Genomic DNA, 17,552 nt, shown 5'->3' with positions numbered 1-17,552 from the left:
AGTTGTTCGGATATCAGCTCCAATAAGACTTTAGTTTGACTAGTATCGGTGATCGCGGATCGGTACGTACTGGGAAGTCGCCTCGCCTGTTTTAATGAATCTGATTTCAGGTTCCGTTGTTGGTAGCAGGCCCGTCCATCAGGTTAACGATCCTCTGTATTTCCCTTCAATGTTCGATATAGTCATTCGTATACATGTATTTCACAAACCATCCGATATTAGAAATAGGAAACACTTTCGTTGATTTGTAACATCTAGAGCTATCACAACTCTTTGTCTGTATAACGTGTCATCACTCGGTAGTTTGTAACCCAAGAAATATATCGTGGAGAAGGAATAGCGAAGTTTGTCTAAATAATGTCGCAATAAATCGTGATCCGGTCCATTAAGCAGATAAGATTGTTTTTTCTGGGCAATACTCCCACGATCGGCTGTGTGGAGTTGAAGTTGCTTTTGTTTGGAAAACATGGGATACTCTCGGTGGCCGGCTGCCCAGATTTTGAAAGAATAGAAAACTAAACAAGATCTTATTTTTCGAGCGATCGTGTTCTCGAAAACTAACTGAACTACAAAACTAATAAACTATGCTTTACAGGTCGCATCGCTTGCTTGGAGCGAATCCTAGACCCTATTTCCTTCCAAACCACCAACTCCGCGACACCTATGGAAGAGTCTGATGAACCTTCTGTATAAGATTCCTCATTTTATTCAAACGATCGCCGGGTAAAATCAGCGCCGACACGATAGAAACCACGAAAAAATTCGTCGTGTGATTGAATATTATTAAAAAATATAAGCAGTGCTCCTTATAGCCGGCTATCCGGAGTTCAAGTTGCTTATTTTGCTAATCGTATTAATACAACAAATGATAAATTTCCCAAATTCTCGGCAGCCGGCTGCCCAGAGCAATTATTACATGATAACGCTATTGGCACACTTACTAACAACTCTCCCCTTCCCGTGATACATGTGGAGATGCAGAGGATTCCTCGGTCTCTAGTAGCAACATGTATCGGACTAACATTCCTTCCTTTCCCAGAAGATCTGCATTCGGACGTGGCCGGCGTCGGTATTGATCAGCATGCAGGGATCAGAATAGATTGTACAATGTGGCTCATCATGTTATTCCCAAGCATGTTGTTCCAATGAACATTTTGCAACCTAATTTGGTTCTGGTCAATAACGGAGTAGCAACTACGGGCGATCTCTTATGCTTATGTTTATGCTTATGCTTATTTGATGAAATGTTTTTCATGTACTCAAATACACTTAGACAACTAACCGACATCTGTTTTAAAACTACAAAACCGCATTTTGATCACACGAGCTCGGGTAACCTTCCGGCAGTCGCGCTAGTGCACTGAGTGCACGCTGCTCTGAAAATCTAGCGAAATCGTGTTAGGGCACCAGCGGCTGCTCGTTCAGTGGGGCATAAGCGCGACTTCCGGAGGGTTAACAAATGCTATGAAAAATACGTCTAAGTCTAATTCGTAACGGAATCAACTTTTCGATATTTGTAACAGTAGTTTACAATTTAGGGCAATCGTGTTAAGCTAACGAAAAGGATGTTCTTTAAGACAATTTTGCATCGCCGAGCACGAAAACCACGTCCATTTTCTTGTAGAAAGTCGACGTCTTGAGATTTGTAGAAAAACGTGTTTTCAATACTTTCTGTAGTTATTCGACAAATCCAAAAATATGCAATATGTGGAGTTCGAATATTTGTATTTGCGTTCGTACTTTAAAATTTGTGGTCATCTGACAATAAGTTTTAATGAACTAAACTAAAAATAATTAATACAATTAACACGAGTACATCGTACTCAGCCAACATAAACTTAGATATGAAAATGGCCTGTGACGCGTGTCTACGTTCTTGCAAAGATTTTGTCCTAATAACCTGCAACGGTTCTCATATGGTGGCAGCAAGGCAATTGACATAAAGCATATTGCATAAATTTGAGTTGGACAGCTTTAATCCTTTCACTTCACGTTGCATGATAAAGATACCAGACGAAATTTGCAAATTCAAACTGCGAGAGCACTAGTGAGCAATATAAGGCATCAAAACACAAAGGATCCCAGAATTCGCTGAAAATTTTGAACTCAGCAGTCAATTTGCTTTGTCAATATTTACTGGTAAGTTATTGCTATAAGTTGGCTTTTCATCAAGAAACACGCCTAGATTTTTTACGCGGTCAATGCGTTGCAGCTGAGTTCCAGTAATGTTGTAATTGAAATTAAAAATGTACCTTGTACGATGAAAACCGATGACAAAACATTTCGCAACACTAAGGATCAACATGTTTCTTTGACCCCAGTTGTTACATGTACTAATGAGACACTGTAACTCACGGCAATCGGTTTTATTCCTTATGACAAGAATTATTTTCATCGGCGAAAAGCAAACTGCTTCCTCAAGGTATTAGAACGAAGATCGTATCATTCACAAACAATGAAAAGAACAACGGACCTGGTGTACTACATTGAGGAACTCCGGAATGATTGCAAAAGGATTCAAACACGTTTTCATCAATTAGGACGACGACCCCGCGGTGTAGAAGGTACGATCAGAGCCAGTGGAAGGACATCGTGGTACATCCTAGTTTATCAAGCTTTGCCAGCAGCATCTCGTGGTTAACTGTGTCAATGGCGGCCTTAAGATCTTTGTAGACCGTATCCACCTGGAGGTTTTTGGATATTTTTTCTATGCAAAACGATGTGAAGCTTACTAGATTCGTCTCAACCGATCGACCCGGAAAGAATCTGGGCTTACTAGTGCTTATGTAATGTTGACTAGCTGAAAACAGTGATTCGAATTGTCTTCCAATCATCGGGAAATTTTTGAACAGGTGCGTCAGTGGGATCGCTAAAATATCCGAACATTTTTTAAAGAACAGCTGAAGACAAAACACTTAGTCCTGGAGCATAATACGATTTAGTTTTCCGTATTGCAAAGAGAACTGAAATGGTGAATACATCCATATCCACTGCACCAACGAGAACATAACAGGCGCATCGGTCGTGAAGATACTCGAGAAGTAGTCTGGAAATAGGAAGCAGTTTACCGCCGTCGTAGTCGCTACTTTACCACTGTAGACCATTCTTGACGTTTCCTTTCTCTTCGTACGAAAAAAAGTCCAGAAGTCATTCGGATTTCGTCGTAAGTTTTGTTAGATGTGGTTCATTTATCCTTCGTACAGAAATTTATTGTAAGTTCGGTACTCATTACTGGCCATTACCAAAAAAGCGTTTGAGAAAAGGATATCGTCGATTTGTGTACATAGATCTTTGGCACGAGTGCGTTTCAGATTCCGAAGCATGGCGTTGGCTTGGGGAGGCTTCCTGGGAGGATGATATTTTGCAACGAATTTTTCAACATAGTCAAGGAGTAATCGGTTATAGCGATCGACTGCAGCATCTACAACCCCTTGATCAAGTAGTACACTCCAGTTGATCAGGGCGTAGTGCTACTAGACCAGTTTTGCGAAAATTAGGACGATTTGCAGTTAAAGCATCTTCATATTGTGGTATACTAATGATAGAAATGAATTTTATTTAAAGCGGAATGATAGCTTTTTAAAGGAAGAATTACATGGGAAGATTAGCTCACAGACCACTCAGGCAGAGCATCCCCATTGACGAAGACAAGGTGAATATTGATGGTTTGAAATCGTGCTTACTTGATTTAGCCCGTGAAAAACCATTCCATCCAGAATTAACCGGCTAGCAGGATTTGTTGTCGAAGATTACGGGCTAGGGTAAGCGGTTGGTTCACGTCCAGAAGAAACCTACATAAATCCAAGTTAGTTGATATCTTCAAGGACTACCATCATATCGTTTGCATCTGTCTGAGAAGAAGCGCGCTCAATAGAGTTTAGATGGAACTGCGTCATAGAGCAGTTTAGTTGGTTTTTTTTTCTGGAGGAATGGAAATAGCTCCAATAAAGTAGTTCTTCGTCTGCGTAGTAATCTTCGTCCCAACAGCTGCAATGATTGATGAACTATCCACACCAAATTCACAGGAGGCGAGTTCGGAAGCAACCTTGGATGTTGTTACGAGCGCCTCGATCCGCACGATAAACCGTGTAAGAATCCCCGTAGAGCATCGATGTAATACGATCATCGAGCAATTTTTGTTCTGTCAGAACATAAATGTTATAGTCACCGTCAACATCAGCCAAGTACGCATCCTCGATTTTCGTCCTTAGCCCTCTAACGTTTTGGTAGTACAACCGCAAAACGTCAACGCCACGTACCCAGCGTCCCGACATATTGCGAGGGCGTGTAGAAACCAGAAGGTTTGCAAGGAGCGAATCGTCGTTTAAAGCAGTCTTGTCTAGGAAGGGAGTTAGAAAGACCTCCTCACGACCTCCGAACGCAGGGTCGGGACGACTAAGCTGGTCGCGGACTGGCAACACGACTAAGTCGGAGCGGTCGGGAGCTTCCGTAGTACGGTATAACAGCCGCCCGGTGATGGCAGTGCAGCGTGGATTTGTTGGAGCAGACTTTTTTGTAACGGTGGCATGTTGTGCAAGGAAGGAATTCAGAAGTCGGCGATGTAATGTGTACTATTTCCCATCAGCTACTTTGTCACCTTTGCAATTGGGCTTTCCGAATTCTCGGTATGATTACGTCCACCTGGAGTAAGGAGTCGGTTTTGTCCAGGTCCGCGATTGGGTTTTATTGACATGTCGATGAATTTTCGATACAGGAGGCGCTCGAACCAAGTAGACGGAGTAACTGTTATCTGTTTCAGTGCTGGATCAAGGCCAATCTTTAAACAGCTACTCCCCCTCTTGTATATCAAAGTGAATCCCTTGTTTTAAATTTTTTCATAAAAAAATCTTTTGGCCCTCTCTTGTATATTGAATCTTATTTCTAGTCTTAAGATAGCTGTAATTTTTTTTTTTCCTTTGTAAAAAAAATATTTCAACATTGTAACCTCCTAGTTTTAAGATATCCAAAATGTAAAAATATAAGTATTTGGCACCGCCAAGCTAACGCATTTGTGCCTATCAAATAAACGAAATGAATAAAAAAAAAAAATCTTTAAACAACGAAAAAGAGATTTTTGCACGTCGCTTTTGGTAATCATTGGATGAAAACCAGACAAGTACCAGACATAATTTGGGCGGTGGTGCTTTGGGAGTAGTAGAAGTAACGCTTCACTCCCACTCTAGGCCAAACTGGCGTATCCGATTAACCACTAGAGCGAACTGGTTCATCGTTCATTAGATCGGTATGATTTTGATAGTTCAACGGTTGACTTTTTGGCTAAACGATTCAACAAATGACAAAAGTTGTTGAAATTGGCGTAGAAGATTTTCAACATTCGCTGTGGCAATTCCCGGTTCAATTTTAGCAGCAATATAAAAGCTCACACTCCAGAAAATTTAGTGCATATCTCAACATTCTCTTCGCTCGAACATTTTACGGACATTTTTCTACTCATTTCGATTTAGCGTTTAAAGCCTTGAATTTTCTAGCACCGCCAAGGATTGCCATATTCGGTTAACGCATAAATACTTTGAACTCTAGAATATCCATTGTTGTAACAAGAGAAAATTGTAACTTGTAAACGAACAATGAAAATCAAATTTAACGCCACTAATTTGTCGAATCGGTTTTAGTTTTTTTAGTTTTTTATGTTCTAGATTTTTTTATTTAGTTTTAGCGACTATCTTAAGTCGTCAGAATGAAAATATTCATGCAATATTTTTTTAAAGCGCCTCCCGACTCAAAACCCTGGCTACAGGCCTGTCGTTAGTGTTGATAAGCTCCTGTCTAAAATATTTAGAATATCGGGTGTTTAGGAAGTTTAATTTATTCAGCAGATGTGTCGCTATGACCTGACACGAGCTTTTAGGGAAATTTTGTTTTTGCAGCTTTTTTAGGAAAAAAAACAATGAAAAGGATTTTTTTGTTTGTGCATTTATAATTCTGCGAAATATTTCTTTTTGTTCCAAAAACTCGTATTTGGCAATAGCTAATGGAATAATAATTATAGAAATATTGTTCTTTTCCAGTTTCAACCACTTGAACTCTCCGAAGGCTTGTCACGAAGTCGGGTGTAGTTTTCTTCACGGAATCGCGGTTATAGGCACTTCAAGATCACGATTTTACATAAATATATATTTTAAATTTCAAAATTTTAGGGAGAGGTGTAACAAAATAAAGAAACCGCCTTAAAATATCTTGAGTAGTTTCTTTGCAATCCATCCTGGAAAAAATTTTAATCCACCTATTGGTTCGATTGTGCCTTTCTCATTTATCCAAGCGATGATTTAGTACCTAGTTACTTTCACTGTAACATTGTGGAAATGGCTATTACATTCTCATTACACTTGGTAAGCATATATAAATGCGCGATTGTCACGAATCTGATAAGCAACCTGTCGACGCTGACACACTTGAAACAAACAATAATATAATATTTAATTAGCTTAAAGGATTAGAGCACGAAAAAATAGGCATACTTCGAGAATTTTTCTTGACGCAATAAAGAGGTAAATCGAGATCTTGTTAAATGGGATTTATAACATTTGTATTGAATCACACAAAATTATTTTTTCGAGCAATTTAATCACAAGATGGCGGCTGTGCAGCATTTTTCCCCATGCAACTTTTTTTTGGAAGGGGTTCACGGCCGGAAATCTATCTCTCGTTTTTTTTTGACCTAGAGCCAAAAATTTAAGTTCTTCTGATCCCTTGTGTCAATAGCAAGTGACGTTCTTGTATATAAAATCTTATTTCTAGTCTTAAGGTAGCTGTAATTTTTTTTTCTCATTTATAAAAAAAATATTTCAACATTGTAACCTCCTAGTTTTAAGATATCCAAAATGTAAAAACAAGAGAATTTAGCACCGCCCAGCTAACGCATTTGTGCCTATCAAATAAACGAAATGAATAAAAAATAGCAAGTGACGTACGTAGGATTTTTTTCGATATTTTGATTTTACGCGAAATGGTTCACTTTTGAGTGAAAAAACGCCGAAATGGCATAAAAATTGACACAAAATTGTAAATTTAAAAAAAGTTAAGCAATAAAAAAATAAAATACGTCGCTAGAGAAATCAATTTTGAATATACTGTAAAAATTTCAAAGCATTAAAAAATCATTTGTTCGAGTTACATTTCCGGCCAGCTCGAAAAAGTATTTTCGAGAAAAACGCGGGTCAAGTTTTCAGTACACACGGGATATACATAAGAGGGGTTACGGCAGAATTGAAAATTTAAACATTTATGTATTGTTTTCGTCTTCCATGTTTTGGGATACCATTTTTAACATCCTAAAGCACATTTTATACTAATAAATAGGAAATCGATTTTTTAAATTCTACAGTGGTGTAAAATTTAAAAAAAAAATGGTGGTCACCCCTTAATCAGTGTGAGTTCAATATTGTTTTCTATTAATATATTTTTAAATGCGATGTGATGGGGAAGGGAAGGGGTATAATTAGTGGGACGGTGAGAATGCGTTGGGAACAACCCAACTCATTTTGGTATATGGGGTGGATGAAAGGAATGCTGGTGTGAGGTTGATTTGAGAAGTGGGGTGGGGAGTAACAGAAAGGAGAGAGAGAGGGGTCCAACACCGAACTGCATATTTTACGTTACATTTGACACTAGGTTAGTGAAAATTGGTTCAATCGTCACCGAAGTGGCTTTAGTTCTGAAATAAAACCCGAAACCCGGACCTTCCGAAATTATCAACAGTGAACAATATATTTCAAGAACCTTGCTTTGCCTTCAGTGATCTAGGCCTGCGAATCGAAATAATTCGATGTTCATTTCAATAGATTTGGAACCTAGGAAGTATTATGATTGCACCGGTTCATATGAGAAATTCCTATGTGACCGCAATAACCAACCTGTAACTCCGGAATTAAAAGTCAGAACAGAATCAAATTAAATAGCAGTCAATAGCAGTAGTATATCTTTCCTTTGAAATCAAAAAAAAATCCGTTAATGGTTTACATACATTTTGGTTAAAAAAATGTCAAGAAAGTTTGAATTTACGAGAAGACATAAAGCAATGATTCAATTACATCAAACTTATAGTATTTTGATAGTACATTTGTCGGTGAAGTAAATAAGCATAAGTTTATAAAAATGTATTGATTGATAATTGGCGGAGTTATGGCTTTTTCCCCGATTCCTTTTTTATTTAAGAGGTTTGCGGTGATCACGATTGAAGACCAATAGATCCACCAAAATCCCAAAACTCACAAAATTTCATTAGTATATGAGTATTCCTCGTACCTTAAAGATTAGTTGAATAAATAATTTTTTTTCCTGCATTCAGGAACGTTTTTCCTAAAAAAAAATCGTTATTTTCACCTCTAAAACATGTATTAAAAAATAACATCCACAAAACAAAAATTAGTGCTTAAAAAAGGAATCGTTAAGATACGAGAAAAATTAATTACGACCAATTCTAAAAAAAATTAAGAAAATCGGTTGGGTGGTTTTTTGGTAATCGTGATCACGGAAAAACCATTTTTGGAAAAAGGATATTTCGAGATAATCGAGTTTAAAATTTAAAGTTTCCACTGCTCTTGATAGACGAAGCGCGCTGTAACTTTCGATCTATTTCTCGGATCTCTATGAAAATTTGGGATAATATTTTTAAGATAAATAAAAGTAATAAAAAATTTCGATTTTCTGAAAAATAAAAAGGTATGTAACCCCTTACGAGTTTGCTGGGAAACAGGTTTGGTGATAGCACGGGAACTTGGCGAGCTCTCCGAGGGCATCAATATCCGTCATAGCTGGCTAATTTGGTAAAAGCTACTCTGATTGGTCATTAGTGATATAGACCCGTAAATCCAAGTTATATTTAATCCATTTGAATATGTGTAACATCATTTGGACATTAAAGGGTATATAGTTTATATGGGAATTTGCTGTGTGACCAAACTCTTCGTCTCGTAACTCCGGAACCGGAAGTCCGATCAGCTAAAAATTCAATAGCGTCTTATAGGAGCGTTATACTTTCCACTCCAAGTTATACCACTCAGACATTTTGAAATCTAGGCGAACTAATGCTGATTTCGTTTTTAGATTCGTGTCGCTCTAGGTTCGCTCTAATATTTACACCATCCATATAAAAATGACAGCTTCGAGCGAACCTTGGGCGACTCTGATCTAAAACCGAAATTAGCATAAATCGAATGGTGTATGACACTTTGCTCTCCGGGCCTTGGTTGAAAAGTCTATTTGTGGGGTGATTGCATAGCATTTCTTAATATGAGCAAGGCAACCAAAAGACCCCTTAATATGCTACAACCCCTTAAAATGTTGATTTTCAACTCCTAGCAATTCGCAGTAGCATTCAATATTTATCTGTGAAGAATAGAAATTTTTCCAATCCAAAATTTATATTCCCAAGTTGAAAAAGGATTCAATACATACAACTGATTTCAGATAGTGTCTAACCATTTATCTGCCGTTGCATGGTATTTAAACGAACAGGCATAATATATGGGTGAAGCAAGCAAAACATCACAAAATGTTCAACTTTGTACAGCTTCGAAAAGTTTGTGACCGGTACCGCCTTGCATGCGACAGGTAAGTTATTCTCATGACCGGTCACGCATTTAGATTCCATGACATGTGACGAGACCAAGCATAGTTGGTTGGAAGCTTCTATGTTTGGTCTGTTTGATTTTCAGCACAGCGTGAATGTTTGTTAGTTTTGTTTTTTTATTTGCGTGACTCTCAATAATTTAAAAAATTTCATTTGTTACGTAAACGTGCCTTGTCAGGTCGCGAAAAATATACGTATACATGTTCCAGATATGCCCATAGGAAACTTTATCTTAAAATTTTCATTCTGGTCTCGTTTGTAGATTTCTCAACAGTTTTACTATCATGATATAATACTGTTCCATGGCCTGATAAGATCATAAGCCTCGAAGGTCTTCCGGTAAACCTTTGCCCAGCGTTTTTTTCATCCACAGTTCTTTCCCGCCATACCTAAGATAATTTTATAAGCTTCACAAGTTTTTACTTTTAACTGCCGCTTTAATTAGAATACAAGGAACCTTGGTGCACCTAAACTAAACTTCACGCTCCACCGTTGGAACATCATATTTCCTTGCTGAAAACTGCAAAATTTGCGCTGAACTTTCGCAGCTTCAAGTGTTCGAGGGCACGAGCAATTTCTTTGATAACTTTTAAACGGATAAAAAATAATATTTTTACAACAGTGTAGCCTTCCTGTAGCTTTATTTTTATTTACGTCACTTCCGTTGCTAGCTTAGTTGGTAAACTTTGTTCTGGAGATGCTGATGCCTCGCCGTTGCATCTCTCCCGAGGAAAAGTTTACTGCATTCACTTTAGCCATCTGCCAGCGCCAGCTAGCTGTTTTCACGCCAGTTTCATTATGAATGGCTCTTTTGGCTGGCCAAGGCCAAGGATACAGAGCTGCTTGTTGGGTTGAAGTGAAATTATGACTTTGAATATTTTATGGAACGAGGAAAAGTTTGTCTTAACTTGATCCAACTGAAATATGCTACGAAAGTATTGAAATTTTGGTGTTGAGGATAGGGTTTATGGAAGAACGCTGCAGTTAATCTCTTAGTCTTATAAAGTGGATTATATTTCATTACTTTGCATAAAAGATGTTAAAAAAACGCTTCAGATCAAGTTGATTGAGACCTTGCCTTCTAGTACTGTGACATAATACTGGAATTCTGACATATACTAAAACTAAATTCGTTAAAGATCCCACATTATTCATACACATTTGAAAATTGAAAACAAACTAATCCAAAGAACAATTTAAATCAATAAACAGATACAAAAATGATCACCAGATCCAACAAACCATTTCAAACGATTTCCTGCAAAATCAATACCACCCAGCCCCTTTCCACTTACATGATTCTGAATGGGCGAAACTTCGCTTCTCCTTGCAGGACTCCCAATAGTAGTGCTTCCGTCCGTTGTGTAGGATACTCCTTTTGTGTGGCCATTCTGAGCGGTTAAAATACCAAAGTTGCTGCTGCAATTTGATGAAAGAAAAGCAAAAGGTATGTTGATAATCATGAAAAATGGATGCAGTTAATCTATGCGATATATTTCCGTTGGTAAATTAGTTGTCCGTTAATTGTTAAGCACCGTGCAATGAATCTCAATACCAGGACTATTTGTTATTCCCAATTTGTTGCAATTAGTTATTCACCAGATGCTGAATTCTTATCGAGAGTGGGTTTAAAATCAAGAAGCAATTGGAGCTCGGAACAAAGACCAATGAAATTCGCACTGAGCAGTCAGACCGTAAAATATAGAACTCAAACGTCGAATCCATTACTTTCGATTGCCATCCACTTTGTGAGAAAAAAATGCCGTGCGAAAGAAATAGCGAAGAGGTAATTTGAGAATCAATTTCGCATGAAAGGTACAGATAAGTTATTTTCCTCGTTTCGCCTAGTAATTCAATTTCTTGAAAATTCCTCGTAAATCACGTTAATGTCAGTTGGGGAAGGATGGCTGGATCATCGACGAGACGTTTTTATCGGAAGTTTCACATATCATCGCTGGCGTGCTATCATATGACAAAACTTGTTTCAAGGTGGCTAGTCGTGCTATTTTGCCTTTCTCATTCCATTTGGTCATGCACAATACAAATTTTGAAATGTCAAATTGACATACGGCGCTGTTCTCATGAACCAGTCGCCGAGTGCTTGTGCCTAGAGCTGCTAATTTTTCACAGTTTTGTTTGAACTTTAATGAGGAATAAATCACAAATGATGCCAATCATTTTCAATTCATTTTCTATGACATTGAAACTGAGAATTCGGTTTACTGGGGTACTGACTAGGTTTTTAAGCAAAACTACCCTCAACACACTTCACACTGTTCATGTATGCTTTAAATTGCTAAGCCTGGCTACAGTTAAGTTATACTGACCACTACACAGCAGATGATGTTTTTGATCAGTGGTGATGAAGCAGCTATTTCGAATGAAGACGTTCGTTTTCGGTTTCATGAAAATCCCGCAACGCGAAAATGAATGGTTGAGGGAGGCTTTGAATCTGAATTTTGGCTACAATTGATTCAACTGAAAGTTGGCATTTGAAAATGAAAATTCGTTTCACTGATTATGATCGGACAGAAAGGGTGCTTAGTGGCAATATGATCATGTGCGTATCACGGTGTGTATATAAAATGACCTTATTACAAAAAAATAAGCATCGCTGAATCTTTCGCTATTCGATAGCAGATCTTTTTACCTTTAATTTAAGACTTGTTTGAAAATAATCCACCGAGGGTCGACGAACATTTTTATTTTTTCAATTTCATTTTGGCGAACTATCGCCAAAAGAAGAAGGGGCCAAAATAATCAATCATGCCATATGTATTCGATAACATATAAAATGGTTTCAATTCGAGTATATGTTCCTTGTTTTGACGTGAGTCTTTGTTTTTTCCTTTTTCGGGGGTTTTTAGGAACGTGTCCACTGAAACACAGAAAGAGAAAGAATGACCGGAACGCACAGTGGTCTCAAAGAGCAAAAAAGGTTTTTTTTAAATTGCGTCAAAACGGTTGACTTTAGCATAATGGTGTCTTCGAGAAAGTTTCTTGGAGTAGAACTCCCCTTCTTTCTGCCTTATCGGATTGATGATTAATTCCCCTAATAGTGAGTTACGAAATTTTTCGTCAATGATTCAGATAGACAAATACTTCTTTCACCAAAGTTGTAGAGAAACTCGTTAACATTTTATTTGAAGTCTTCAACTCTCTATCTTTAAAGTTTTTGGAGATATGGGGCATTATTGGTTAAAGGCCCCTTAAAACAGTTTTTTCCTCATAAGTTTTCTTCTAGGTTTTTCCAGTTCTAGAACATTATTTGGACTATTAAACTGCATTACTTTGCCGAAGACGGGAACTTGCTATCGCTAGTATGTATAGTATAGCTCTTTTTCCAATGGCGTTAACTTTTAAACGGGCAAAAACGGGCAAACCACTTTATAAACAAATTAAATTGCAAGAAAAGAACAACAAATGCTGGAAAAATCAGATCTCCCCAAGGTGACCCAGTGGACACGTTCCTAAAATTATATTGAAGTGTTTTATTACATAACTTATCATACATTTACATTAATAAATAAATCTAAACAATCGTGAATGTTATACTGGTTATAGCATCATTAAAGTTATCACTTTTTATTCGAAAAAGTTGTTGATCATGCACAATTCCATAAGTATCTCAATAACTACCTTAGAATAAGATGGTAAATTCCACATGTGGGAAAATTTTTTTCTTTTTCATAAATCGTATTTGTATAGCCTCTAGATGATTTTTTAGAAACTTGATTTGTTCTACAAAAGCGCTTAAAATATGCTTATCTTTCATTATAGGGTTGAGCACCATGACTTTTCGCACATCGATTTTTTTTGGGACAGCCTAAGATAGTATGTTTCATAAATCATGATATTTAGATATGAACTAAAAAAATTTGTTCTGGATCCCTCGGTGGATTATTTCCGAATTAGTTTTAAATTAAAGATAAAAGTTTCTTTCATCCAATAATGAACAATTCAGCGATGCTTATTTTTTTGTCTTAATATTGTTCTATTATACACACCGTGGTATAGCCGGTAGCGAAGCCTATCGAAACAGGAGATCGGAATACTGGAAAGGGATTGTAGTACCAAGGCATTGTTTACCTATTGCTGACTCTTTGGCGGCTCATCTGAAACTGCGTGCACGTTCTTTAGCTAATTGAATTACATTCCCAAAAATTGATAATTATAAAAAGTAGATTGATAATTATAATCAATTCAGTGAATGCGCTGTTTCAAGTAGCAAGTTTCATAAGTTGGAACACCTATTGAATGTAGTTAACATTTCTTTCTTTCTCGTGGATTTTCGATAGTAAATCGGCACTGTTCAATTCTATTTGAGAAGTGTTTTGACTATCAGAAGGTTAGATCTGAAAAATCACAATAAGAAACACAATAACTCCAATCCCAATAAAAGTCCTATTAAATTTTGGATTAAAACTTATATTATTACACTGGTTTATAGTAAATCATATCCTGAACATTTTTATGTGATTTTCATAGTAAAATGATTCCCCGAAATCAAAAATGCGGCTAATTTTTTTGTATAGGACGAATTTCGCGCCAACTCGAACAAATGTTGGCAGCACCCTCTCAGATTTTAATAAAATTTTCTGTACATTTGTCACAAAAAGCCACTTTGCATACTTTGTTTTTTTCCAAAAATGATCTAGACTGTTTTTTGAAAAGGGTCAAACTTTTTTACCATCTTTTTTTCAAATGGCTATAGTCTAAAAATGACAAATTCTACAAAAAAATGTTGTAGGAGTGATTTTCGCAAAATTAGTCAAATTTTGAATAAAAATATTGAAAAAAATTCTTCATCGACTCCTACACTGAAAAAATCGATTTTAAAAATTTAAAATCGATTTACAAAAAAAACATCTTTGATTTCGATGAAATTTCCTTCAGATAGGAAATTATGTTCTCTACCTACTGTCAAAATTTCAAGTTGGGCACTTTTAACCCTTAAAGGCGCAAAGCAATTTTTTTAAAATTTTCTGAAAATTGTCTCACAACTTTAATTCGTTACTCTGATAATTTTAAGATGGTTTTCGCAATGTTGTTTTAAAACAACATTGCGCATTTAAGGGTTAAGGAAAAAAGTTATTTGAAAAAAACTTTTTCTTGTCCAAACTGGATTTTTTTGCCTTGTCCAAACTGATTTTTTTCAGTGTATTTTTATCGAAAACTGAATCAATGAAAGTCATAATAATCTCAGAATCGAATTTCGCAACTGCTAGTTGCCTGATACATGCAAAAAGTATCAGTAACGAATTTGCTATATATTCATAACAAACTTGAATGAAGATTGGAAGACTGGAAAACAGCAGTTCAGTTGTCATTTCAAAAATGATAAATTTTATGAAACATATGACAGACTTTTAAAATTTATTTTATGTCTGATGGAGGAGCAGCACAATACAAAAATAAGAAAAACTTTGCAAGCTAGTTATGTAATTTTAATACATAACGTTTTGGTGGTTATTTCCATGATCCTTCCTCAGAACTAAACAAGAAAAAAGAAGTAATAATGGAATATTCGTTTGATAACATGAACTCGTATCAATGGGATTCTTGATTAATAAAAATATACTTAGTTGTTAAATTAGACAATATCTTCTCACAAACTGAGTTTTATTAAATTCTAAGATGATTACGACTTTCATTGGTTTAGTTTTCGATAAAAATACACTGAAGAAAAAAATTCAGTTTGGACAAGGAAAAGTTTTTTTTCAAATAACTTCTTTTCCTTAAAAGTGCCCAACTTGAGATTTTGACGGTAGATAAGAAACATAATTACCTATCTTGGAACAAAATTTAATCGAAATCAAAGATGTTTTTTTATAAATTGACTTTAAATTTTTTAAATCGATTTCTTTCAGTGCAGAATTTTTTCAATATTTTTATTAAAAAATTGACTAATTTTGTGAAAATAACTCCTACAACATTTTTATGGCCATTTGAAAAAAATTGATAATAAAAAGTTTGGCCCTTTTCAAAACTGTCTAGATCATTTTTGGAAAAAAAACAAAGGATGCAAAGTGGCTTTTTGTGGCAAAGTCTTCATGTACAGAAAGTTTCATTAAAATCTGAGAGGGTACTGCCAACTCTGAATACGATTTAGAGCGAAATTCGTCATAGAATTTGTATATTGTAATATCGCGGAGAACCCAATTTTAGGATTTAAAAAAATGTGGTCCCACATCATTCAGGGTTTTGGGCGTATTATAGCAGTAGAGACTATCCCGATCAGAAACACATAACAGAAATATTTCAAAACTATATCTCGCATTCTTACTTGTTATAAATTTTTGTTATTTTAACTACTAACGAGACCTAATTTATAACACAATATGATACAAAAATTGTGTTCTGTTATAACCTTGTTATTTCATTCTGATTGGGATTGTCGCCATATATCGGACCTCTTGGTTTCAAATAAAGAATGGCAATACTGGTCAAATCAGCTGTGCTGTGATTAAACCAGGATATTTTCTACATGAATTCATAACACATACATATGCACAAAATTATCGGTTGACACTAACTTTTAGTATTGTTGCACAGCCACAAACGTGTTTAATCGGAATTCGCCTTCTTGGTTTTCAAAATGGCATCAAATGTATCATCGCGAAGGACTCGAGCGTTTGTAGGTTAACGTGTGCGATCGCGTGTGCGTTTGTATATAGTGTGTGCTAACGTGTATGTAACTTTACATGTATACATTCTATTTGAAAATCGAGTGCACTTTCGCGCTTGTTCTTGGAGGATCGCGCGCGGACCGTGAATCTGATACTTAATTTTCGGTGTGCGGCTCAGATGCTAGGAGAAAGTGAGTTCTTCCGTATCACTAGAGGTCCCGGTCATGTCGCCATGGAACATATTGTCTAGTGGATATGAGAGCTTCCTTTTTTAATTAGGCCACTTGGAGGCGTGGACCGATACTGCTGGTACCGAGGGTAGAGACTCCCGGAAGTAACCGATTCATGATAGCGCGAGCGCCGGAGTTTGTAGGTTGTCACTGGAGATCGCGTTTTTGAGTTTATATGTGCTGAGATGTTCACCCTATCACTTGGATGTTATCATGTTTGCGAGATCGCGGGTGTAGGTTGCATGGATGATCGTGAAGTGCTCAAGCATTTGTTAACGTGTTTGTCGCCTGTATCTGACTTCGCGAGTATAAGTTCGATTTTGTTGTTGTCATGGAACGTGTTGTTTAGTAGTTTTTTGTTTGATCTACCTGAAGGCATTGAGCCTAAGCTACTAGGGCCGAAGACAAGGACTTCCAGAATCCTAGGAAGGATTACCCACTATTCTATCATATACGCTAGTTCTGCATCCATTCCCTGACACAACTTTCACAAATACTCAGACGAACACATACACAGATAGATAGGGGAAGATGGGGTAAAACGCTCCCCCTAAGGAAATATGATCGTAACTATGCTATAGAACATCAATTGGGAGAAATTAATTAATAATATCGTTTAGCCAACATTTTCCTCTGTAATCAAAATCATAACGCTTTGCAAAATATTCAAAAACATGAAAATAATTCAATTCTTCAAAATAATTGAAAATCGCGTTTGGGAAAATAAGCGGGGCAAAACGCACCTGTGCGGAGGCAAAATGCACCACAACAACGGGGCATAATGCACTACAACACTGGGGTAGAATGCACCGCAACAACGGGGCATAATACTTGGCGAACAAGCAAGTAGTTTTGTTTTCTGACGAAATTTCACAAAAGTGTGCCATTAAATAGCCTTAGGTTATGCAAATGGTAAGTTTTCAGAACGTTTTTGCCTTTCTCAATAGAAAGGTATTGCAATTGCTCTGAAAACCGACTTTTAACGGAGGCCCGGAGGGCCGAGTGACATATACCATTCGATTCAGTTCGTCGAGTTCGGCAAATGTCTGTGTGTGTGTATGTATGTGTGTGTGTATGTGCGTCTGTGTGTGTGTACGCGAA

The 17,552-nt window shown here is 36.8% G+C and overlaps 1 protein-coding gene across 7 annotated transcripts in view; it reads right to left on the bottom strand.

The window, feature by feature from the left end:
• LOC131691411 (uncharacterized protein DDB_G0283357) overlaps window positions 1-17,552 on the bottom strand; it is a 351,896-nt gene that overhangs the window by 91,593 nt on the left and 242,751 nt on the right. For all 7 annotated transcript variants that reach the window (XM_058977778.1, XM_058977779.1, XM_058977781.1 and 4 more), the window contains one exon: window positions 10,888-11,011. In XM_058977778.1, coding sequence (XP_058833761.1) covers window positions 10,888-11,011 — 124 coding nt within the window. The remainder of the gene's footprint in view (window positions 1-10,887; window positions 11,012-17,552) is intronic.

The sequence above is a fragment of the Topomyia yanbarensis genome, chromosome 3 (genome assembly GCF_030247195.1).
Source record: "Topomyia yanbarensis strain Yona2022 chromosome 3, ASM3024719v1, whole genome shotgun sequence".
Lineage (NCBI taxonomy): Eukaryota > Metazoa > Arthropoda > Insecta > Diptera > Culicidae > Topomyia > Topomyia yanbarensis.
The sequence above is the reverse complement of the archived record's forward strand: the minus strand, read 5'-3'. Positions and strand labels throughout refer to the sequence as shown.